Below are 24,972 nucleotides of genomic sequence, written 5' to 3' on the forward strand. Positions count from 1 at the left end.
ACGGTGTGGAGCCAGTTGTCGACGCTTCTCCAGACGTGTGGATTTATTACATTTAATTTTTTGTTTGTTTCTACGCTTCTGGAAAATGATCTTTCGGTCATAATGGACTTCAGTATTGAGAAATTTATCATACAATTTAGAGAGACGACTACTTTGTAGGACTTATTTTCCAATGGACAAGGAGATAAGAATCTGAAAAAAAGAATGTGGGAGGAAATGATTATGATATCTGAAGGCACCGAATATACAAAACACAGGAACAGAACTCACTGTGTAAGTTCTTCCACCTTTATTTCTATTTAATTAACACAACATGTAAGTATACATCGTGCAAAATAATTAAAGAGACACTTTTTGAAACGCTGTCATTGCGTTGCTTCATATGACATGGTGTCGATACTTGAAAAAAGTCAGAGTTCAGGAGTTCATGTAAGGCGTAGGATAGGTTAACTATGTCACATTGGCACCAAATTTCACCACAATTCTGCCCAGTGCCACCGTGGACGTGGACACGATGGGAAGGCCGCCATATTCCCGTCCCTCTTACCCACATCTTAGCCTTTCTCTAGATCTCTCTGAGACGGTGGTCAGAACTGTACCGCACACCGTGGGTGGCTGAGGAAAACATTTCAGACACAACGCCTCTCAGAAGTGACACAAAAGGCCTCAGGAGGTGACATACGGGGCATCAAGGAAACCACCCCTTCCTTGGAACGTTCATTCATACGCAGTTGGCCAGTTTGCAGTGCAATGAGCAACATAACGACGTTCTTCATGACCTTTGACACTGCTGATAACCCCAGGCGATTCAATTCTTCTTTTAGGACATCGTGGAGCTGCAACCCCGCTGATTGTGATCTGACCCCATTGGACGGTAGCACGAGTGCAGTTTTTTCCATGGAATACAGGGTGGAACAACTAGGGACCATTCAAAATCACTCGGTGAAATTTGAACCTGATCCGAAGCAGCAAAGAACGTTTATTCTTCTTCAGCCCTCATGTTTTGCGCCCTCCCAATGCGTGATCACGAGCGCGAGGGGGTGCGACATTGGCACATGTGTGAATAAAATGGCAAAGCGTCCGTCCGTCCAAGACCCTCCAGTTTGGCAACACCCTCCGTACCACATGTGCCCCTTTTTTGAGCACTTTAAAAATATACTTGTACAGAGACAACAATGGACTGATTCCTAGGCGCCTTGCGTGTGAAATCTTATGGAACGTAACTGCTAAGGTCATCACTCCCTAAGCTTACACACTACTTAAACTAAATTATCCTAAGGACAAACACACACACACATGCCAGAGGGAGGACTCGAACCTCCGCCGGGACCAGCCGTACAGTCCATGACTGCAGCGCCTAGACCGCTTGGCTAATCCCGCGCGGCCTAGGCGCCTTGTGGTTACAGCCCCTTGACATCCCTTTGCTGAGTCATACTACACTGCTGCTCTAATAACTGCTTATGGCCAGCAAAATCAGGGAATCTTGATTATCCTCTGAAAACTGATCTAATATATAACCTCCTTTTCATATGCTTATGTTAAACACTTTATACGGTTTTACAACATTCTATGAATGCTGGCGCTCCTACTTTGTGTGTAAGCTTGATCTATTCATTTTAAGTTTTAAATATTATGATTGGTATTCTTCGGAATTTCTAGTCGCTGTTGGCAGTGTCACAGTTTGTTGTTGTTGTTGCTCGTCTACTGTACATTTGTTTGTTTTTCACAAAATTTTATATACTTCTCTGGAGATGAACTTTTTCCCTGACTTTTTGTACTTTTCTGGTGCTCAGCTACTATACATTAACAAACTTTTTTATTACTTATTCGTTGTAGATATCTTTATCGCCCGATTCGTGTTTGATGTCGGCTTTTCTGTTACTTAGGCATGTGTCAAAAATTGTTCAAATGGCTCTGAGCACTGTGGTGCTTAACATCTGAGGTCATCAGTCCCCTAAAACTTTGAACTTAACCTAAGGACATCATACACATCCATACCCGAGGCAGGATTCGAACCTGCGACCGTAGCAGTTCCCGACTGAAGCGCCCTAGAACCGTTCGGCCACCGCGGCCGGCAAGCATGTGTCGAACTTCCGATGATGATGGATTAATCTATTGGAACCGGCAAGGGGAATTTACCAGTTTTTTTAATTTGTAAATGATGACTGATTCCTGTTTTGGTGAAAATATTGTGGCTCACAGTCCTGTGAAAATATTTTACTGCTGTTTCTGTCTGAGGCGGCTGAAGTGTAACTCTATCATGTAAGTGAGAATAACTGGTGCGTCAAGACTGTAACGTTTTCTTTTTGATGGTAATCTTTTTCATATTTGGCATTGATTTGACAATCTTAGATTCGTCTCACATGTTGGGGAGATCTGTAGTGAAAACTAACAGTGGTCAATTGTAACATTTTTCCTGAAAATGTCATTCGTAGAATTTCTCAGGGGTGGAAGTAGGCTTCAGATGTCTTCCATAAGGAATAGAGTACAGCAGGTGGACGTTCGCTTTTGAGTTGGTTGTGTGAGATGGCGGAACGTCCCTTTAATGTACTGAAATGCAGATACATTCTCTGGGGTATTTTTCTAGCGATTTCCAGGTAAAAGAATTCACTTAAATTAAACTAAACTCCGTCCGAACAAGCCTTGGAAGGTCCAACGGAATCGACCGGCAGCCATGTCATCCTCTCATCCCAGGGAAGTCACTGCCTGCGGATACGAAGAGGCATGTGGTCAGCACACCGCTCTCCCGATCGTCGTCAGTTTTCGTGACGGGAGCCGCTACTTCTCAGTCAAGTAGCTCCTCAGTTTGCCTTACAAGGGTTAAGTGCACCCCGCTTGACAACAGCACTCGGCAGACCGGACGGTCACCCATGCAAGTGCTAGCCCAGCCCGACAGCGCTTAAATACGACGACCTGACGGGGACCGGTGTTACCACTGCGGCAAGGCCGTTGCTGCTTTAACTAATATATGAAAATATATGTTAGTTATTGTAATTTTATTTCATGTAGTATTTAGTTTTGTAAGTAGGCTGTTTAAGTTTTTATGTTGGTAACGCCACGTTCTGTATGAAAATCACTGACTGTGCTGTGTGCAGTCTGTGGCTGGTTGGACTCATTGTTGGAATATTCGCTTGTGTAGTGTTGGGCAGTTGGATGTGAACAGCGCGTAGCGTTGTGCAGTCTGAGGTGAGCCGCCAGCAGTGGTGGATGTGGAGAGAGAGATGGCAGAGTTTTGAGAATGGACTATCTGGACGTGTGTCCGTCAGAAAAACGAAATTTGTAAAGTGGATGTCATTAGTATATATATATATATATATATATATATATATATATATATATATATAAATGCTAGAAAGGTAGGTCTGCCTTTCCTTTTCTAAGATACGTCGTAGGGTCACTATTGCCTCACTTGTTCCAATATTTCCGCGGAATCCAAACTGATCTTCCCCGAGGTCGGCTTCTACCAGTTTTGCATTCTTCTGTAAAGAATTCGCGTTAGTATTTTGCATCTGTGATATATTAAACTGATAGTTTGGTAATTTTCACATCTGTCAACATCTGCTTTCTTTGGGACTGGGATTATTATATTCTTCTTGAAGTCTGAGGGTATTTCGCCTGTCTCATACATCTTGCTCACCAGGTGGGTAGAGTTTTGTCAGGACTGGCTCTCCCAAGACTGTCAGTAGATCTAATGGAATGTTGTCTACTTCCAGGGCCTTGTTTCGACTTAGGTCTTTCAGTGCTCTGTCAAATTCTTCACGCAGTATCATATCTCCCATTTCATGTTCATCTACATCCTCTTACAATTCCATAATATTGTCCTCAAGTATATCGCCCTTGTATAGACTCTCTATATACTCCTTCCACCTTTCTGCTTTCCCTTCTTTGCTTAGAACTGGGTTTCCATCTAAGCTCTTGATATTCATGCAAGTGGTTCTCTTTTCTCCAAAGGTCGCTTTAATTTTCCTGTAGGCAATATCTATATTACCGCTAGTGAGATAAGCCTCTACATCCTTACATTTGTCCTCTATCATCCCTGCTTAGCCATTTTGCACTTCCTGTCGATCTCATTTTTGATACGTTTGTATTCCTTTTTGACAGCTTCATTTACTGCAATTAGACATCACTTTCGTAATTATGGAAAACTGTAGAGGCAGCATGGCTCATTATTTCTGCAGGAGACTTCCGCCGGCTTGCTGAGTCCATGCCTCGTCGAACTGCTGCGCTACGCCAGACAAAAGGAGGTCCGACGCGATGTTCGGAGGTATCCTATGACTGTTTTTGCCTCAGAGAATTAGTAATGAGTACATCTAAATAACTGCAAACAAACGATTATTACATTCATTACATTACATAATATATACCATAAGTGGATTGTTAATTACAAAAAAGCTAAATTTTGTTTCACTTGACCTCTGGCTCCCCTGTACAATTACTAACATCGTCTACAACATATATTCACTAAATTTTGATGCGGGTGAGAGATGTGAAAGTGCATCATCTGGATCTTGCTGAGAGGAAAAAAAGTATTACCCTCTGAGTACAATATCAATGATTCAGATTTGACTCAGACAACTCATAGAAATAGATGGGCGTAACAAGTAGTAGTTACATTAAGATGGAGTGATAACAAAGGCTCAGACGTTGCTCTGACGGCAGACTTTAGTTCATTAGTAGGATACTGGGAACATGAAGTCACTCTACAAAGTTTGTGCGTCCGACTTCAGAATATTGCTCAGACATGTGGGACCCGTACCAGACAGGACTCACAGGGGATATTGAACGTATACAGAGAAGTGCATCAGAAATGGTCATACGTTTGTTCGACCCACGGGGAAGATTGATGGTAATCTTGAGAAACCTGAACTGAGAGCCTCCTCAAGATAGACGGAAATCAACCCGACGAAATCGACTTGCAAAATTTCAAGAATCAGTATTAAGAAGAGAGTTTGGATATATTCTACAGCCCCCTTCGTATCGCTCGCACATGGATTGTAAAGACAAAATTAGATTAATTGTAGGACACACTGACATTCAAAGCAGTCACTCTTTCCGAGTGCCATACTCGATAGTAACTGGAAAGAATTGTAATATGTGGTACCACGCTAAAACTCTGCCAGGCACTTCACGTAGGTTTTTCAGGTTATACATTTAGATGTAGATGCATACAAGTTTTAATCCGTGTATCTCAATGCAGTAAAGAGCAATTACAGTGGAGTAATTAGAGTACTTGCTTTCATAATGGTTGTTGTTGTTGTTGTGGTTTTCACTACAGAGACTGGTTTGATGCAGCTCTCCATGCTACCCTACTCTGTGCAAACTTCTTCATCTCTAAGTACCTACTGCAACCTACATCCTTCTGAATCTGCTTAGTGTATTCATCTATTCGTCTGCCTCTATGATTTTCACCCTCCACGCTTCCATCCAATACTAAATTGGTGACTTCTTGATGCCTCAGAATGTGTCCTACCAACCGATCCCTTCTTTTAGTCATATTGAACCGCGAATTCCTCTTCTCCACAATTATATACAGTACTTCCCCATTAGTTACGTGATCTATCCATCTAACCTTCAGCATTCTTCTGCAGCACCACATTTCTTTTTGCCTAAATTATTTATCGTTCATGTTTCACTTCTATACATGGCTGCACTCCATACAAATACTTACTGAAAAGACTTCCTGACACTTAAATATATTGCCGGCCGGTGTGGCCGAGCGGTTCTAGGCGCTTCAGTCTGGAACTGCTACGGTCGCAGGTTAGAATCCTGCCTCGGGCTTGGATATGTGTGATGTCCTTAGGTTAGTTAGGTTTAAGTAGTTCTAAGTCTAGTGGACTGATGGCCGTCCTCAGATGTTAAGTCCCAGAGTGCTCAGAGCCATTTTTAAACTTAAATCTATTCTGGATGTTAACAAATTTCTCTTCTGCAGAAGTTCTTTCCTTTCCAGAGCCAGTCTACATTTTATATCCTCCCTACTTCGTCTATCATCAGTTATTTTGCTCCCAAAATAACAAAACGCATTTGCTACTTTAAGTGTCTCATTTCCTGATCTAATTCCTTCAGCATCACCTGATTTAATTCAACTACATTCCATTATCCTCGTTTTGCTTTTGTTGATGTTCATCTTATATCCTCCTTTCAAAACACTGTCCATTCCGCTCAACTGCTGTTCCAGGTCCTTTGCTGTCTCTGACAGAATTACAGTGTCATAGGCAAACCTCAATGTTTTTATTTCTTCTCCATGGATTTTAATTCCTACTCCAAATTTTTCTTTTGTTTTCTATTCTTGCTCAATATACAGACTGAATAAGATCGGGGATGTGCTACAACCCTGCCTCACTTCCTTCTCAACCACTGCTTCCCTTTCGTGCTCCTCGACTCTTATAACTGCCATCTGGTTTCTGTACAAATCGTAAATAGCCTTTCGCTCCCTGTATTTTACCCCTGCCACCTTCATAATTTTAAAGAGTATTCCAATCGACATTATCAAAAGCTTTCTCTAAGTCTACAAACACTAGAAACGTAGGTTTGCCTTTCCTCAATCCATCTTTTAAGATAAATTGTAGGGTCATTGTTGCCTCGCGTGTTCCAACATTTCTAAGGAATCGAAACTGATCTTCCCCGAGGTCGGCTTCTACCTGTTTCTCCAATCGTCTGTAAAGAATTCGTGTCAGTATTTTGCAACTGTGTCTTATCGAGCTGATAGTTTGGTAATTTTCACACCTGTAAACACCTGCATTGTTTGGGATTGTAATTATTATATTCTTCTTGAAGTCTGGGCGTATTTCTCTTGTCTCATACATATTGCTTACAAGATGGTAGAGCTTTGTTGTGGGTGACTCTCCAAAGGATATCAGTAGCTTTAGCTTTTGTCTACTCCAAGAGCCTTGTTTCGACGAAGGTCTTTCAGTGTTCTGTCAATTTCTTCGTGCACTATCCTATCTCCAATTGCACCTTCATCTACATTCTCTTCCATTTTCATAATATTGCCCTCAAATACATTGCACTTGTAGAGACGCTCTATACACTCCTTCCACCTTTCTGCTTCCCCCTCTTTGCTTACATCTGGTTTTCCATTTGAGCCCTCGATATTTTTACAGGGGTTCTGTTTTCTCCAAAGGTCTCTTTAATTTTCCTGTAGACAGCATCTATCTTACCCCTAGTGATATATGCCTCTACATCCTTACATTTGTCCTCTAGCCATCCCTGCTAAGCCATTTTGCGCTTCCTGTCGGTCTCATTTTTGAGACGTTTGTATTCCTTTCCGCCTGCTTCGTAAAGTGCATTTTTGTACTTTCTCCCTTCATCAATTAAATACAATATCTCTTCTGTTACTCAAGAATTTCTACTAGCTCTCGTATTTTTACCTACTTGATACTCTGCTGCCTTCACTGTTCTATTTCTCAAAGCTATCCATTCGTGTTCTACTGTATTTCTTTTCCCCGTTCTTGTCAATCGTTCCCTAATGCTCTCTCTGAAATTCTCTACAATCCCTCGCTCTTTCAGTTTATCCAGGTCCCATCTCCTTAAATTCCTACCTTTTTGCAGTTTCTTCAGTTTTAATTTGCTCTATAATGGTATTAAATCAAAATATAAGGTACTACACTGATTAAACAAGTGTTTTAAACATGGAGAATTTTTTTTATTAAAAATTATTAATGTACGAGTACACACTGTATCACAACCTATTTATCTGAAGTACTGCTCAGGAATAGTTTTCGTCCTGAAGATCTCCTCCAAAACAGCGAAGGATGCCTTTGGCGTCCTTTTTCGGTCTGGATCGTCGAAATCCACATGGTGAATTCCATACCTAATCCTGGAAACATGAAAAGTTAGCATTAATACGGCATAAATTATTATCGTGCAGCATTGAAAATCTGTGATACATTCGAAACGACAATGCTTGCAGCCATTGTTCTTTATAATTGATTATTTACTTTATTTATCAGCTGCTAAGTGATATGAGTGGTCATGAGCGCCTTCGGGCATTAGCTGACATTAAAATACCGCAATTGCTATTTGGGTAGGTGCTTTCAGTGTACGTAAAACAAGTTACCGACTCGATACAACATCACAAATGCCCATTTAAATATAGACACTATGTGTTTTCACAGTGTTTGCATTGGTGGGGTTGCAAAGAATGCTGCAATTCTCTGCCTGGCCACTTCGACATGAAATGAAATAAATATTACCAGAAAGAGCATTATTAGTGTTGTACATCATATACGACATCCATTCAGTAACACGGGCCAACGATGGAAAAACTTTTTTACTGAAAATACCTTATTCTTATGTTTTTTAGGGTCAGAAATCCAAATACGATACTTAAAAAACGGTAGCACCCACCATTTCTTCAAATTTTACAGTTAGATTCATTAAGTTAGGACATTTTTAAAGAATTTACAGCTTTAATATAATTAAAATAATTTTAAAAAGAGGTGTAATGAATGTAGATGACGTTGGTAGCACTGCTGAGAAACATTTGCTGGCAAAAAAGTAAGTCGATTCTATTTTTGTGTTAACAGATGGTGTTTTGTTTACTGTTAACCTACCCTCACTTTCCCATTTCCTGTACATGTGCTCAGTACAATTTGTTTTGTATCCACTAAAATTTCTATATTTACTCTTCTTTTTACAGTGTCACTTATTCCTTGTAACTGCAAGGATGTTCCATAACAACATTCTTTCTCAATTCTCATTATTGTTGTTTTCCCGGTGGTGGAAGGTTCTGCCACTACGATAACTCCTAGCGGTGACCAAGGTACGTCCAATAGTCTATGATGCCATATTATCAGAGGAGCGATATTTGGGAAGGCTCCTTCCTTGTACTCCAGTATGACACAGTAAATCGCAGCAAACTCGCACAATCACCAAGGAATACCAATTAATGCAATTCATCCAAACCCTACTACAAAACAGGCAGTTCTTTGTCACCCTGAACAAAAAACCGATGGAGAATCCATAAGCGCGGTTCTCCGAAAGGCAGTGAGTTGGCACCGCTGCTGTGCAATATCTACACCAATGATCAACCTGTCGGAAGAGACACAAGATCTTTCAAATATGTCGACGACAAAGCGTTTGTAACCCAAGGAAAAACGTTCGAGGAAGTAGAAACGATATTACAGCGACAGAGGTTGGGAAGAAGAAAAAGGAGACTTACTCCAGGCAGCCCAGGTTTGGAAGTGAAGCACCATGTCCTAGGCTGAAGTCGAGAAAGAGCTTTCTGAAGCCATTAAACTACCCTACCAGACGTAGAAGACTTTGAAATTACTACCAGCTGGAGCGACCCTGTGCAAATGAAACTTCAAGGTATTGGGGCTACATTACTGGAGCTGCAACCCATGAATGTGGAAAATTTCAAGATGGTGAAACACCTCTTGGTCTGCCCGAATTTTTCTCGAGCCTGCACACTGGAGGACCTTATTCCAGAAAATGTTCCAGCAATCACTTCTGCCGAATTTTGGGCCTCAGAAACAATTTGACATGTATAAAGTCTTATGTATACATTGCAGATATTGTATTGTACTGAATTATTTTGAATTTTTAAATAACTGTACTGTACCGTCCTGGATACGAAAATCATAATGTCCTCAATTCCACAAAATAACGTCCACTTCTGTACTTAGTCTTTCCACTCAATTATTTTCTTGCAGCATCTAAATTTTTAGTTTTTTTCTCTTCATTTCTGCCAATTTTCAATTTTACTTCGCTCACATTTCATCACCTGCTGGACATTCTTGAAATCTAACGGAATGATGCTAATGGATATCTTCTGTTGAACGAAGCTTTCTTCACCGCAGATAGCCTCTCTTTACATCTTTGCTGGACCATCGTTTATGATGTGGTAACCTAGACTTATGTCATGTACAATATTTTGCACAATTTCGATATTTAGGTTATTGACGTTTTCGTTTCTGGTACTTATCATTACCTTTGCCTCTGCTTTGCGTAACTTTAATACTGATACATGCTGAACAGCCTGTCGGTTCTAATTAACATTTCTTGTAATCCATCTTTAATACCAGTCAACAGGTCTGCGTACCTCAGATTTGGTATTCGTTTCCATAAATCTGTAATTTATACGTTTCCTTTCTCGTGCAACATGGCCACTTTAGCGAACGCGTCAAGGAATAATTGTGATAAACTACGGCTTTCAGTGTCTTTAATAATCATTTTACTTCATACAAATGTAAATACTCTAGCATCATGTTACGCTGAAACTTAGTTTTGTCTACAAACCTATCGTGTAGTTACTCATGCAATCATTTATCTTCCACTATTCAGTACTGTATCCCTCAATTTCCTCTCTTTATCATTTCTATGAGTTTGCATCAGATTTTTTGGGCATTTTTGTGTATTACATTTACGTTAGTATGTCCATAAACGTCATAAACTCGCATCTTTCTTGTCCATGACTATCTACACTGAATATTTTTATTTGTGTCTTTATTTCCCTCTTCGTTGTTTCGCACTCCCTCTTTAATTTTCTTAGTTCAGCCTTAATTATCTTGGACAGGTTCAAAATAAATCCACATTTTCTTCTTTTTATACAATCTCGCTTCCTAGTATGGTTCTCCCCTTTAAATTTCTTAAAAAACAGATGAAAGTTTCATGGATTAGGTACTGAACCAAGTTCAGTAACATTGTAGAATCATAATGTAATGTAAATGACACATTTTTCATGTTTTTACATATTTATGAGAATGTGTTTTTCTCATTTGGAGAAGTGCTGTTAGTAGCAGATACCTACGGAAAAATTTAAGAACTCAGTGTCCTCTTCACATAGCCATTCAGGTTTATGCTTTCTATGGCTTCCCTAAATCACCATACTGGAATGTAGGTCTACAAGCAGAATCGCTTCCTCCTTCATCTATGCCCATAAGAGTTTGTGTTCCATTTATAACGACTCACTGTCGACACAATGTTATGTTCTATATTATAATTGACACAAAAAAGAGTACAGAAAAAGCCTTTTTACAGTGTGCGCCGGTTTTATTAAATTGTGGTCATTTTAGTAGTCCTTCTGTGCCACCACTGACCAGTTTTGAGAAATTTTTGATTTCTCATGAGTGTTTTGCAAGTGTAGCAATTTTTACAATCTTTAGTGCAATTGATTGTCTGGCTATTCCTTAAATTCACCTCCAGACCACATGGGACAATCGTATTACGTGACAATCAAAATATAGAACCACAACTGTGTTACTATTCCCATATGTATGCCAATGAAACTGTTTCCTCGGAAGTCCTTACCGTTTCTTGTAGACAGTGCAGGACGGAAGAAACACGCGGTAAATGAGCAAGTAACTGTATAGCAAGGACTCGCGTATACTGAAGCTGGTGGAGAATTACTTACGTAAATCCGGTGCCCCACTCGAAGTTATCCATCAGACTCCAGGCCACATAGCCGATGACATCGACGCCGTCCTCGTTCATTGCTTTCACCATCTCAGAAAGGTAGGCCTGCCGGAATTTTTCATATGTTTATTACATGTGCCGAATAGCACGATGAAAGCCAGAAGGCTTTCGCCTACATCAAATGGAATATTTATAACAACAGACATTTATATGGCATAATAATTATACCCAGATCTTACACTGAACATATTATTATTAATAATAACGATGGTAAATGAATATATATAATTGTATTTGTTTCGGGATTAAAGTCCCGTTGAATTTCTTAAATGATATTATGTGCGCCATCGACCGTACAATTTATTATTATTTTGCACAACTTAAATTTAGACCTAAAGTCATTTTCAACTAGTTAAGGTAATGAAACAAAACAATACTCAACATTAATAAGGTGAGTAAAAAGGATGTGAACCATGGACATAGAAAAGATGCATGCAAATCTCTTGAAATTTGAATTCAAAAATAGGTTAACAGTAATGGTGTAGTTTCGTCTGTTCAAGCCAGTTTTTGCTCAGTTCTTATGCAAATATTTTGACGAACTACCCAAATGTCTCCTTCATATGCAGCAGCTGTGCTGCTATGCCTTCACTCTGCTTGATTTCCAACCAGACTGTGAACTTTTGCTGCTGTCGCTCCGCTGTTTATAACTGCGTTCGCCATCCGGCGCCAGATATGTTTGTTTTGCAAAGTGCCCACTGTTACTCCATGGAACATCCAGTCTCTAGATGTTTTCTAGCTCTGCTCTCCCCCCTGCGGGTTCGGGGGTTAGAATAGGCCCGCGGTATTCCTGCCTGTCGTAAGAGGCGACTAAAAGGAGTCTCACATGTTTTGGCCTTATGTGATGGTCCCCTCTCGGGTTTGACCTCTATCTTTCTAAATTATTCCGAAGAGCGAGCCAATTGGGGAAGGGCGCCTTACATGGTGCACTGTATCCGTCGTGCAATTAGACCTTTAGCCGGCTTTCACGTCGTTGCAATGCTGTCCCGCTCGTTTTCGATCTTTAGGGCGGGGATACGTCCCTGGGTGCGATTACCACGCTGCCCTCTGCAGTGTTTCTTTTAACTGCGACGACGACCTTGGACAGTTTTGCACCTAAGATCCAGCACGGTAGCCAGTCCGTTGTGGTGGGGCCGCCATGTACCCTCTTGGTTGTAGCCCCCTGACAACACAGGGATCGCTCTACTGATGCCTGCGCCGTTAACTCCCCACGTATGCCAAGGAGTAGATGCCTATCCTCCTGGGGTATCAGGACTCCCGGCAACGGCCATCCTGCCAGGTGGCCTTTGCTGTGGCTGGGTGGCGCCCGTGGGGAGGGCCCTTGGTCGGAGTAGGTGGCATCAGGGCGGATGACCCGCAATGAAGCGTGGTACATCATCTCTCGCTGGCGGCCAGCCGCCAGCAGTCTCTAAGCGTTCTCGGGCTCAATTTAATGCTCAGAAGTACGATCCGAAAACGTTCCCCTCCCTGGCCACGCCGTGGGAAGAGCGTAAGTCCCAGGATGGAGGTAACAGTTATTCGCCCCGATTCTTAGTTTGCACGAGAGCTGATGGGGAGTCTTTTCTCTCCACAAAGCCTCAGTTCTTCGTCGAGCATTTAGAGGACAAGTTTGGGGAGGTGGAGGGCTTGTCTAAAATGCGCTCTGGCTCAGTACTGATACAAACGGCATCCTCCGCCCAGTCACGCAGGTTACTTGCTTGTGACAAGTTGGGGGATGTTAACGTTACTATTACTCCACATAAGAGTTTAAATATGGTCCAGGGTGTTATTTTCCATAGGGACCTCCTTTTGCAGTCTGATGACGAGCTGCGCGCCAACTTAGAACGTAGAGGTGTTCATTTCGTCCGGCGCGTTCATCGGGGTCCGAGGGACAATCAGGTTGCTACCGGTGCCTTCATCTTGGCCTTCGAGGGTGATACGTTACCGGAAAAGGTCAAGGTGATGGTCTACCGATGTGACGTCAAGCCCTATATCCCTCCCCCGATGCGGTGCTTCAAGTGCTGGAAGTTCGGCCATATGTCTTCCCGCTGCACTTCCAGCCTCACATGTCGAGATTGCGGACGCCCATCTCATCCCGATACTCCATGTGCCCCGCCTCCCATCTGCGTCAACTGCGGGGAGCACCATTCACCTTGCTCGCCAGACTGCAGAATATTCCAGAAAGAGCGCAAAATCATGGAATATAAGACCCTGGACCGACTGACTTATACTGAGGCCAAACGGAAATACGACCGATTACATCCAGTGCGAATGACAACTTCCTACGCCGCTGCTACAACACCTGTGCTAGCCCCATCATTTTCGCGCCTTCCGGCCGGATCGACGAGTGGTGCAACTCCTCCTGCCCCCTTGCCAGTGGGGGGCTCTACCCACCGGGTTGCTCCTGTGCCACCTACCTCAGGAGCAACACCATCCCCCCCATCGGGGACGTCGGTCCCCGCTTCTAAGCCGGAGAAGTGTCCAACTTCTTCGGCTTCTCACGCTGGCAAGGGGTCCCTTGGGTCCCTCCCTTCCCAGGTTTCCACCGGCGGGAAGGCTGACGATAGCCAGTGGCGTAAGTGCCCACAATCTGCAGGTCGAAGGGCTTCCCGATCCTCCTCAGTCCTGGAGACTGAATCGGTGAAGCCCTCCCAGCCAGTTAAACCCAAGGAGCAGCGTGAGAAATCAAAGAAGAGCAGCTCTAAGCCCATCGCTACCTTCTAGCTTTGCGTCTGAGGACGAGGTGGAGATTCTGGCGTCCGCTGAGGACCTCGATCTCGCCGGTCCCTCAGACGCCGTGAATAGCAATAGCACTAGCACGGGTGCTCAATCGGAGGCAGCAGGTGACCCAGCGGCGTAATCTGCCGTCCCAGTCCCGGCACGCCTTTCTCAGCCATGGACAAAACCATCCTCCAGTGGAACTGCAGCGGTTTCTTCCACCATCTAGCTGAGCTCCGCCAACTTATCAGCCTTCACCCTTTCCTCTGCATTGCTCTGCAGGAAACTTGGTTTCCAGCAATGCGCACCCCCGCCCTCCGTGGCTATCGGGGTTATTATAAGAACCGAGCAGCTTATGAAAGGGTGTCTGGTGGCGTCTGCATCTATGTCCTTAACTCTCTTCACAGCGAGTCTGTCCCTCTACAAACAGCTTTAGAGGCTGTCGCTGTTAGGGTGTGGACGCCGCAGGCTCTTACCGTCTGCAGTCTTTACCTTCCACTGGAGGGTGATGTCGCGCAGCATGTCCTGGCTGCGCTGATAGCCCAATTGCCGCCACCTTTCTTATTACTGGGCGACTTTAACGCCCATAACCCTCTGTGGGGTGGGTCAGTGGCAACAGGTCGAGGCGCCACCGTTGAGCATTTATTGTCGCAGCTCGATCTCTCGATTTTGAATGATGGTGCCTCCACACACTTCAGTGTGGCGCATGGCACCTACTCCACCATTGACCTTTCAATCTGTAGCCCTAGCCTCTTACCATCTGTCCACTGGAGTGTGCATGACGACCTGTGTGGTAGTGACCACTTTCCGATTTTTCTGTCACTACCACAGCGTCACTCTTCTGGGCGCCCTACCAGATGGGCTATGAATAAGGCTGACTGGGACTTGTTCTCCTCCACTGCCGCTATTGAGCCTCCCTCAACTGATGCCATTGATGCGGTGGTTACATCGGTCACTGCCGGCATCGTCACTGCCGCCGAGTCTGCCATTCCCCGTTCTTCTGGGTCCCCTCGGCGGAGGGCTGTGCCTTGGTGGTCGCCTGAGATCGCTGAAGCGATTAAAGATCGCCGGCGGGCGCTCCAGCGTCACAAGCGACATCCCTCCATGGACCACCTTATCGCCTTCAAACGGCTGCGTGCGCGGGCCCGCCTCCTTATCCGCCAAGGCAAGAAGGAGTGCTGGGAGCGGTATGTGTCCACCATTGGACTCCATGTCACTCCATCGCAGGTCTGGGCCAAGATTCGACGGGTCTTCGGCTATCGGACCCCTGCCAGCGTCCCTGCGCTCTCACTGAATGGAGCAGTTTGTACTGACTCCGACGTCATTGCAAACCGCTTAGCAGAGCATTTTGCTATGAGTTCCGCTTCTGTGAATTACCCCCCAGGCCTTCCGCTCCATTAAAGAGCGGATGGAACGTCGGAGCCTTTCTTTTCGCACCAACGCTTCTGAACCCTACAACGCTCCATTCAGTGAGTGGGAATTTCAGAGTGCCCTTGCCGCTTGCCCTGATACCGCTCCCGGGCCAGATCGCATCCACTGTCAGATGCTGAAACACCTTTCAGTGGACTGCGAGCGACGCCTCCTCGACCTTTACAACCGTCTCTGGGTCGAGGGTGAGTTTCCGTCGCAATGGCGGGAAAGTATTGTCATCCCCATTTTGAAACCTGGAATGAACCCTCTGAAGGTGGACAGCTACTGTCCCATTAGTCTCACCAACGTTCTTTGCAAGTTGCTTGAATGGATGGTGAGCCGGCGCTTAAATTGGGTGCTGGAGTCTCGGGGCCTTCTGGCTCCGTCTCAGGGTGGGTTCCGTAAAGGCCGCTCCGCCACCGACAATCTGGTGAGCCTTGAGTCGGCCATCCGTACAGCCTTTGCCCGCCGTCAGCACCTGGTCGCTGTCTTCTTCGACATGCGGAAGGCGTACAATACGACATGGCGTCATCACATCCTTTCTACGCTTCATGGATGGGGTCTTCGGGGCCCTCTGCCGATCTTTATCAGAAATTTTCTGTCGTATCGTACCTTCCGTGTGCAAGTCGCGGCCTCGTATAGTTCCTCCCTCGTCCAGGAGGACGGGGTACCCCAGGGCTCTGTCCTCAGTGTCTGCCTGTTTTTAATTGCAATAAACGGTCTCGCTGCGGCAGTAGGAAATTCTGTCTCCGCTTCCCTGTATGCTGACGACTTCTGTCTTTACTATAGTTCTATTAGCATTGCAGCAGCTGAACGTCAGCTACAGGGCGCAATCCGCAAGGCGCAGTCTTGGGCTGTAGCGCGTGGTTTTCAGTTTTCGGCTGCCAAGACCCGCGTTATGCATTTCTGCCGGCGCCGACCGGTCCAGCCTGAGCCGCGGCTTTATCTTGCCGACGAACTTCTTGCTGTGGTGGAGACCCACAGGTTTTTGGGTGTCCTTTTTGATGCCCGGTTGACTTGGCTGCCTCATATCCGGCAGCTTAAACAAGCGTGTTGGCGGCATCTCAACGCCCTGCGTTGTTTGAGCCACACCCGCTGGGGCGCCGACCGATCTACCCTGTTGCGGCTCTACCAGGCGTTAATCCAGTCTCGCCTGGATTATGGGTGCCTAGCTTATGGCTCAGCATCCCCATCTGCGTTGCGGGTGCTGGACCCAATTCTCCACAGCGGGATACGCCTTGCCACTGGTGCTTTCCGCACCAGCCCTGTGGACAGCGTCCTAGTGGAGGCAGGTGTACCTCCACTGCGGTTCCGACGCCAACGTTTGCTGGCCGCTTATGCTGCCCATGTTTTTAGCTTGCCCGGGCATCCAAATTATCGTGTCCTGTTCCCGCAGTCAGTCGTCCATCTGCCAGACCGTCGGCCCCGGTCAGGTTGTCCGATCGCCGTACACATCAAGGAGCTTCTCTGCGGGCTTGGGTTTTTCCCAGTTCCACCTCCTTTCCGGGCGCCTCTGCGTACACCCCCGTGGTGTGTTCCTCGCCCTTGCCTTCGGCTCGACTTGGCACAGGGCTCGAAGGACTCGGTCCCTTCAGAGGCCTTCCGCCGCCGCTTTTATTCCATCCTGGCCACGTATCAGGGCTCTGAAATTGTTTACACCGACGGTTCGATGGTTGCTGGTCGTGTCGGGTATGCGCTATTTCTAGGGGACCATTCTGAACAACGGTCCTTGGCGGCTGGCTGCAGCGTTTACACTGCTGAGCTAGTCGCCATCTTTCGTGCCCTAGAGTATATCCGCTCCTGCTCAGGTGAGTCCTTCGTTATCTGTAGCGATTCCCTGAGCGGTTTACGAGCTCTCGACCAGTGTTTTCCTCGTTCTCGTCTGGTGATGGCTATCCATGAGTCCCTGCATACTCTTGCGCGTTGCGGCCACTCTGTGGTCTTTGTGTGGACCCCCGGTCATGTCGGTATCCCGGGCAATGAACATGTTGACCGCCTGGCGAAAGAGGCCACGAGTAAACAGTCTCTGGACGTTGGCCTCCCAGAGACTGATTTGCGGGCAGTCCTCCGCCGAAAAGTTTTTGCGCTTTGGGACGCTGAATGGCGCAATCGGATCATGCCCAATAAACTCCGTGCCATCAAGGAGACGACGACTGTGTGGCGGTCATCCCTGCGAGCCAACCGCAGGGACTCTGTCGTCCTTTGTCGGCTCCGCATTGGCCACTCCCACCTGACACACAGTTATTTACTGCGCCGGGAGGACCCTCCTGTATGTCGCTGCGGGGCGGCTTTGACAGTGGCCCACATTTTGTTGGCCTGCCCCCTTTTAGCTGTGGTCAGGCAGACATTTGCGCTGCCTGATACGCTCCCTGCCCTCTTATGTTATGACCCTGGTATGGCTGACTTAGTTTTCCGTTTTATTCGGGCAGGGTTTTTTTATTATTTACTCTGAGTGTTTGTTCTGTTCTTTTGTGTTGATTCTGGCCATTGGCCTACGATTTTACGCTGAGTTTTTAATGTGTTCTCGGTGGTTGGCTTTTCCTTTTTATCTCTATGGTCGGCCAACCACTGTCACACTCTGTGTGATTTTAATTTGTTTCGTCTGATCTCTGTAGGAGTATTTCTTGTCCTGTGTCGTCTGACGTCTTTCCTGTTGTTCGTTTTTTATTCTCTTTGGGTGGTTTTACTTTTTTTTGGAAAAAGGGACCGATGACCGTCGCAGTCTGGTCCCTTTAATCCCCCCCAAACCAACCAACCAACTAGCTCTGCTGCTCTATGGGATAGCCAGCGACTGAGTGCCGCAGCCCAAATGTGTTGAAATCTGAACGTCCTGGATTACTGAGCTTTCCTGCGTCTTTATTCTCATAGACTCCTTAATTATGCTGTCCCAGAAACTCCTATTTCATTCCATGATTATACTGGAGGTACTGCTCGGTGACAGCTGATTCGCTTGGTTATTGTAGTCAGCTGTGTAACTGATGATCTTTGAGCCTCTCTTCTACTACACTGGATGCCAGCAATTTAGTAACGTTTGTTGTTACTGTCTTCCCGACAGGTCTAGTGATTGTATTTATAGCCAATTTACATAATTTATTTCATTTATTAGCGATTTAATTCCTAATTAATTTTCTTTCTTGTTTCATCTGGATCCCTCCAACTTATATCTAGCTGTCAAAAGCTCGAAAATTAATTACCCATTATTCTAATATGCTAACGAGGATCGAAGTTTTCATTTGCAACCCACTTGGTCAATCTTTATAGTGTTTGTTTCATAGTAAAGTAACGTTTTTGGAGTACACCTTTTTCGCGTTTTATAGTTAAAAAGTAGTAAAGTAATGAAGATTGATTTGAACACCACAGTGCTTACTAGGTACGGGCCAGTTGGACGTTATTTGCCGTTTCCTTCCTCCTACGTCTAAACTGACTTACCCAACCAGTTACAGGGAGATAAGCAGTTTAACGTGGATTCCGAACCATATGCAACATATGGAAAGAAGTGATAAGGTACAGATAAAAATTCTAAGATTGATCGGGGATCTAAACCGCGACCTTTTGACTTTAGTCTGGCACTTTATCACTGAGCTATCGAGCCAGACCTGTTTAAAAGTAACCATAAATGTTTATATATCCATATGTAATGTGTGAGAATACACGTTGCATATTTGTTCAAATACAACAGGAGTTTGTACAGTGATTTTATGCTATTTTAACTTGTGTTTTTTGAAACTATCAAATTTCATACAGGGTCATAATTTGTTGTTCTGAGTATGTCGTGGTTTCTCGCTAATCATTTGAACTCGCACATTGCGAATCAAATGTCACATCCTTGTCTGTACGCCTCTCGACGCCATATCGAACTGTGCGGCGTATCGAGAAATCTCCGGTTCATTCGAACACGAGTATCGTTTGGCTAGATCTTAGTGTTCGAAGTACAAGCAGCTAGTACACATAACAACGCAGCCGTAAGCATCTGAAAAAGACTACTAGGTCGGTCATCGAGTTGTAGGTCATAAAAATGGAAAGAACAAGTCACATGGGGACACGTAAGCACATCATTAATCAGTCACGCTGAGAAAATAAGAGATATCTTGTCTGATAACAGTAGTTGCCAAACGCAGACGAGAGTGTGATTTCCGCATAGACGCAACAGCATATCTTTCTTAATGGAAGATTCGAGTAGCATCAAGCAGTCACTTTCTTTGGTGACTCAAGAGTCCTGTTGTGGTGCTCGCAAGAGGTCCTCTCGTTTGCTGAAGTATGTGTTAAGAGCGCTCATACCGCACTTGACGCAATCTTTTAAAGCGAAGTGCAGGTCTTCCAAGCAGTCTCTCCGCAAGTGCTGTATCAGTAAGCAGTGTGCTTCGGGGAATTCCAAAGTGGACCATACGATGTAAGTGTCCTATCCACCAGAGGCGACATTCAATGAGAGTGGCAATGCTAGTAACATTGCAATATTCAGGTCTGTCTGATTTGTCACATGATCCCTGCATGTTATGCTGAGAATATTTTGTCAGCACCGCAGATGAAATGTTGTAAGCTTACGTACCTATTAGCTTATGATGTCCAAATCTCGGCACCATACAAGAGTGTGTCAGCACGAATGCTTGAGAGATAAATATTTCTGTGGCTACCGTAAGGTATTTGTGGTCACATACTCTTATACTGAACTTCCCGAAAGTATCCATTGCTATAACGATCCTCGTGCTTATTTTGTATCCACAGAGAGATTTTCTGAGACTACCGAGCCGAGGTAGCAGAATCTGTCAACTGCATTCGACAAGGAGCCATCCAATCTTATCAAGGCATATCCATGAATCCTTGCGGCACAATCACAATATTTATTAAATTTACTGACATACAGAAGAATTTGCATGAGGTAGCAAATTTATCCATAATCCTTTCAGGGTCGTCTTGAGTACTTTATAAGAAAATTGTATCGTCAGCGAATAAAAGGTTGTTTGCAAGTAAGTCCTCACATTAGTGCTTGAATGTGAGTAGCGAGACGCAAAATTCCCCGTCATCTCTCGTATGTAGATGGATGTCCAGGTCTGTTTCGCCGAAAGTCACTTTGGAAAGCAGCAAGAAGAAAATACCAAACCAGCACACAGCCTTGATGAACTCCTCTTTGCGCAACAAACTAATGAGGTGTGCTTCGCCCATATACCACAGCACCCTTCGTATTGTCGTGAAAAGCACTGATTAACTTCAGTAGTTTTGGAGAACATCCTATCTTTACAAGTAATGTATACTGGTGTGGACAATTGTCTTCAGCTCGCGGCATATTTCTTGAATTTGTCGGAGTGCGAAGATCATATCAATAGTACATCGCTAAGCTCGAAACCCACATTCGAACTCAGGGTACAGGCGCTCGGCAAGCTTCTATAACCTGCCCAGCAACACACGAGTAAACATATCACCGATCCACACATATCATAAAAACGTATATACTTATATTCTCCGTCTCTTCATGAATCAGTGGACCAATCTGGAGCAGACTTGGTACTCAGATCACTTACCGTCTGGAGAGAATTGCGGTGTGGGTTGAAACCTATGAAAGGGGTGGGGCGTTGTTGAAAAAGGATCGTAGCACACTACGCGAATGCCCCGACTTTATTTATCGAGTATTTGAGAATGAGAGCACTTAGCGACTTGCAACAAACTTTGCACATATTATCAAAGCTTTACGAAACTTTTTCTTGCTGACAACGCCTAAAAGTGATGAAATAAGCTTATCGCTTACTACATTTTCGCTGTTCATGCAGTCAAACTTCAACATCAGGCATGATGTTTTAATTTATTACTTCATTAATACCAACTGTAATCGCAACACATTTGCAGAAAATATTGACATATATCCTTTAATGTACCAGGAAGATTATATCACTATACCATACGTTCAGGAGATATGAAGACATAAACACTAAGATGCTTGAAAAACTGCAGCGTTATGCATGGTGTTTAAATTTATTACCACTGAATTTATTCGCGACACATTCCATATACATCGCTCATGTATCTACAAAAATATATCGCTGTACGACACATAGTTCAGGAAATATGTCAAACGCTCAGGTGAGTGAAAACCCACCGCATCATGCATGAACTTTTAATTTATTATTTGTTTACTGCAAACTCTGTTGATAACACATTTCGCATACAGTAGGGACATATATCACAGAATATATATGCAAAATTGTATGATTATACGACACATAATTCAGGAGATATGACGTCGTAAACATTGAGCTGCCTGGAAAATGCAATGCGAAATTCTCTAGAGATATAGATGAAATATGGGTACATATTCGTGCAAAATATGTGAAATACATATGAAACGTGCGTAAGTGGCCAAAGCGTCACGTAAAAAGGTCCTCATAAGCTTCTGGAACGATTTCAACCAAATTTGATACACATATTACTTACCTGACTTTCTGGAAATAAATGCTATGGGGTGAGAAACAGCAATCTCCTATTGGGATGGGTGTGATTACGTGGAAAAGGAAGAGGGAAGGAGGAGATATACAGGGAGGGGGAATTAGGAAATGGACACACGTATTGGCGAGGAGTAGATGGACAGAGAGAGGGGGGACAAAGAGGTGGACAGAGAGAATGGTGAGGAGGATATAGACAGTGAGATGAAGAGGAGGAAATGGACAGGAAAAAGGAAGAGGAGGAGAGACAGAGGAAAGGGGTGATGGACAGAGAGAGAGGGGAGAAGAAGAAATAGGAGTGAGGAGGAGATGGAGGCGAAGGAGAGATGGCCAAAGAGGAGGGAGAAGCAAAGGGACAGAGAGAAGGTCAGGTGGAGATTGGGGGTGAGGAGGTAGTCAGAGAGAAGGAGGTGGAGCAGATGGGAGGGGGAAAGAGGAGATGGACTAATAATAAATACATATTTGGGCAATTTCAGGTACTCAACAATTAATACGTACAATGAAATTACTGATTGGATTAACTGTGATGTATTCAACTGGTGATCTGTCAGCACAAGAGTGAGGGGTAGATAACATGATAAACATTATGGGAGTCATATAGAGGGCTGGGGCTCACCGTGTAGTAGTCTATGCGGCCCTGGTCCTCCATCTCCCCAGAATCGGGCCACCCATTCTCCAGCACGAAGATAGGGTAGCCGGGATACTGCTGGTTCACCCAGTTGAGAGTCTTGCGGAAGCCCCACGGAATGTTCTGAAAGCATATTTTAAGCCTTTTCTCAGTGTCTTATTTCATTTTTAGTTTGTGTGCATTAGAAAGTCATAAGTGGTTAGCTGTTTTATAGTAATGATGAAGTGACACTTGAGGTTTAGTCTACGAACTGTGGGTTTCATAAACTTAATTTGCTAAATGAATTGGCGATGTGTTATTGGTAGAATAATAATGATATCAGTCTGGCTTTGCCTGATTGTCTGTTTCTTCCTTCTCTACTCTCAGGCTGGACTCTTACCCCTCGAGACATCTTCCTCTCATCCGACCGTGATGCCGTCGGATATTTTGTTATACTACAGGTGTTTCCGGCGGAACTTTTTGCATGATTTTTATTGTGATAGGTAGAAAGTTTACAGACAAAGAACACTTATGGAGACTTTTAACGTAATTCATATATATTCTTCAAAGACAAGTTGAATTTGAGGTAGCCTTTTTATCATTATAGAAAGCACTAACCCAAAACACCGGACTATCAGTGTAAATATCCGATACACACGGAAAATTTTTGAACTTCAAAAATGGTTCAAACGGCTCTGAGCACTATGGGACTTAACTTCTGAGGTCATCAGTCCCCTAGAACTTAGAACTACTTAAACCTAACTAACCTAAGTACATCACTAACATCCATGCCCGAGGTAGGATTCGAACCTGCGACCGTAGCGGTCGCGCGGCTCCAGACTGTAGCGCCTAGAACCACTCGGCCACTCCGGCCGGCATTTTTGAACTGAAAAACTATTGAAAGATAGAGAAGTTAAACAGAATGAAGAGATCGCAGTAGACAAAGTAACTATCTAGCACATGTTGTAAACAAGAGAAATTATTCAAACTAAAAATTCCCTTTGGCGGAACTACAGGGAAAGAAGATTTCAGTTGTTAACTAGCCATGACAGTATTAGAGAGTTGTTGTAAAGAAAGGTATAGGCAGTAGCGCTTAACAGCGGAGCAACAGCTCGTAAGCTTCGATCCCAGGCATACATGGCCTCAAACTCTGGTGTCGTCAGTATTGTACACTCGTATTACAATGAGGTGACCTCTTACTTTATGCAGACTCGGAAGCTTTCTTAGCTAGCTCACAACATGGAGGTTAATAAATAAGAACTGGGGAGCCTTAAACTTTTTCAGCACTGAAAGTGACTCCAGTTCACGTATAGGACAAGTAATTCACTGTGTTCCGTCTCCGCACATGGGCACGCTAGAGGACGCCTGCATTCTGTAAAATCAGCATTGTGCAAGGCGCTAGGGGGAATCCTTTTTAGGGAGATAAAAATTAGGAAATCAGGTGCAGCACTCAGAAACTGTGGCCGTGGGAGAGGCCAATGTCTGTGCCTATGCCAAAAAGGGAACGTTCCTTTAAATCCAGATAACGGGGATTCTGACTGGCTCAGTAATTATTTCGGTCGAGGGTGCTCTTTCCCGTGTGTGTTTACGTGCAAGCCTTTTGGTTGGCTATGGTTAAAAACCTTTCTTGTTGTGGAAGAGAGTTTCTGCCTTCCTTCTTGTGTTCGTTAATCATGCCGAAATCTGTGACGGTGGGAATTTATTAAATTTATTTATGAAATGTTATTGATCAGAACCCGTAAGATCTACTGAAGTTGGCTGGGGAGATTCCTATGCTGGCAGATCCAGCCAAATTTTGAAAAATAAAATCGAAGGACACTTGTTGCCATGAGACCGATGGGCACACTTGCTCCAGGGGTGACGTCGAGAACGCACTTCACTTTAGGCAGCCACAGGAAGAGGGAGGGAGGGACAGAGAGAGAGAGAGAGAGAGAGAGAGAGAGAGAGAGAGAGAGATGTCTTCATCTTGGAACCGAATGCAGAGTTCAATCCGGACTTAGGAACCATCTTGCACACCCACGCCATTCAGGAGCGGTAAGCAAGGATCGTCGATGCAGTCACTAGGCTTGGGGGTAAGCGCGGCTAGTTAAATTATATCAGAGTTCATTCGCTAAATTTTGACATTTGCAGCCAGCTAGTTGCTACCATCATCCACTTTGGCGATTCTTTTGGTGCTCATACTTGTTTTTCTAGGGTTCTTTCTATAAACCACTAGCCATTTTCACAGTCATTGACCATAACTGCAATGTAGTTCCACGTTGAGCTTTCATGTGCCCATCCACCTGTGCCATGGCTGTATTAAATTACAACGTTTTGCCCCCTTATTAAATATTTATATTTTGAATTCAGTGGGTAATTCGTAGTTTGAATTTTTATGGTAACAAACAAAATTGTTATAGTGGTCCCCAGTTTCTT

The 24,972-nt window shown here is 44.3% G+C and overlaps 1 protein-coding gene across 1 annotated transcript in view; it reads right to left on the bottom strand.

The window, feature by feature from the left end:
- Positions 1 to 7,677: 7,677 nt before the first annotated feature.
- The window catches only part of LOC126095523 (myrosinase 1-like), a 78,588-nt gene continuing 61,293 nt past the window's right edge, over positions 7,678 to 24,972 (bottom strand). Inside the window, exons 9-11 of the mRNA XM_049910306.1 lie at positions 22,567 to 22,701; positions 11,354 to 11,460; positions 7,678 to 7,816 (exon numbers count right to left, since the gene is read on the bottom strand). Coding sequence (XP_049766263.1) covers positions 7,690 to 7,816; positions 11,354 to 11,460; positions 22,567 to 22,701 — 369 coding nt within the window. The 3' untranslated portion in view covers positions 7,678 to 7,689. The remainder of the gene's footprint in view (positions 7,817 to 11,353; positions 11,461 to 22,566; positions 22,702 to 24,972) is intronic.

Source organism: Schistocerca cancellata, chromosome 8, assembly GCF_023864275.1.
Source record: "Schistocerca cancellata isolate TAMUIC-IGC-003103 chromosome 8, iqSchCanc2.1, whole genome shotgun sequence".
Taxonomy (NCBI): domain Eukaryota; kingdom Metazoa; phylum Arthropoda; class Insecta; order Orthoptera; family Acrididae; genus Schistocerca; species Schistocerca cancellata.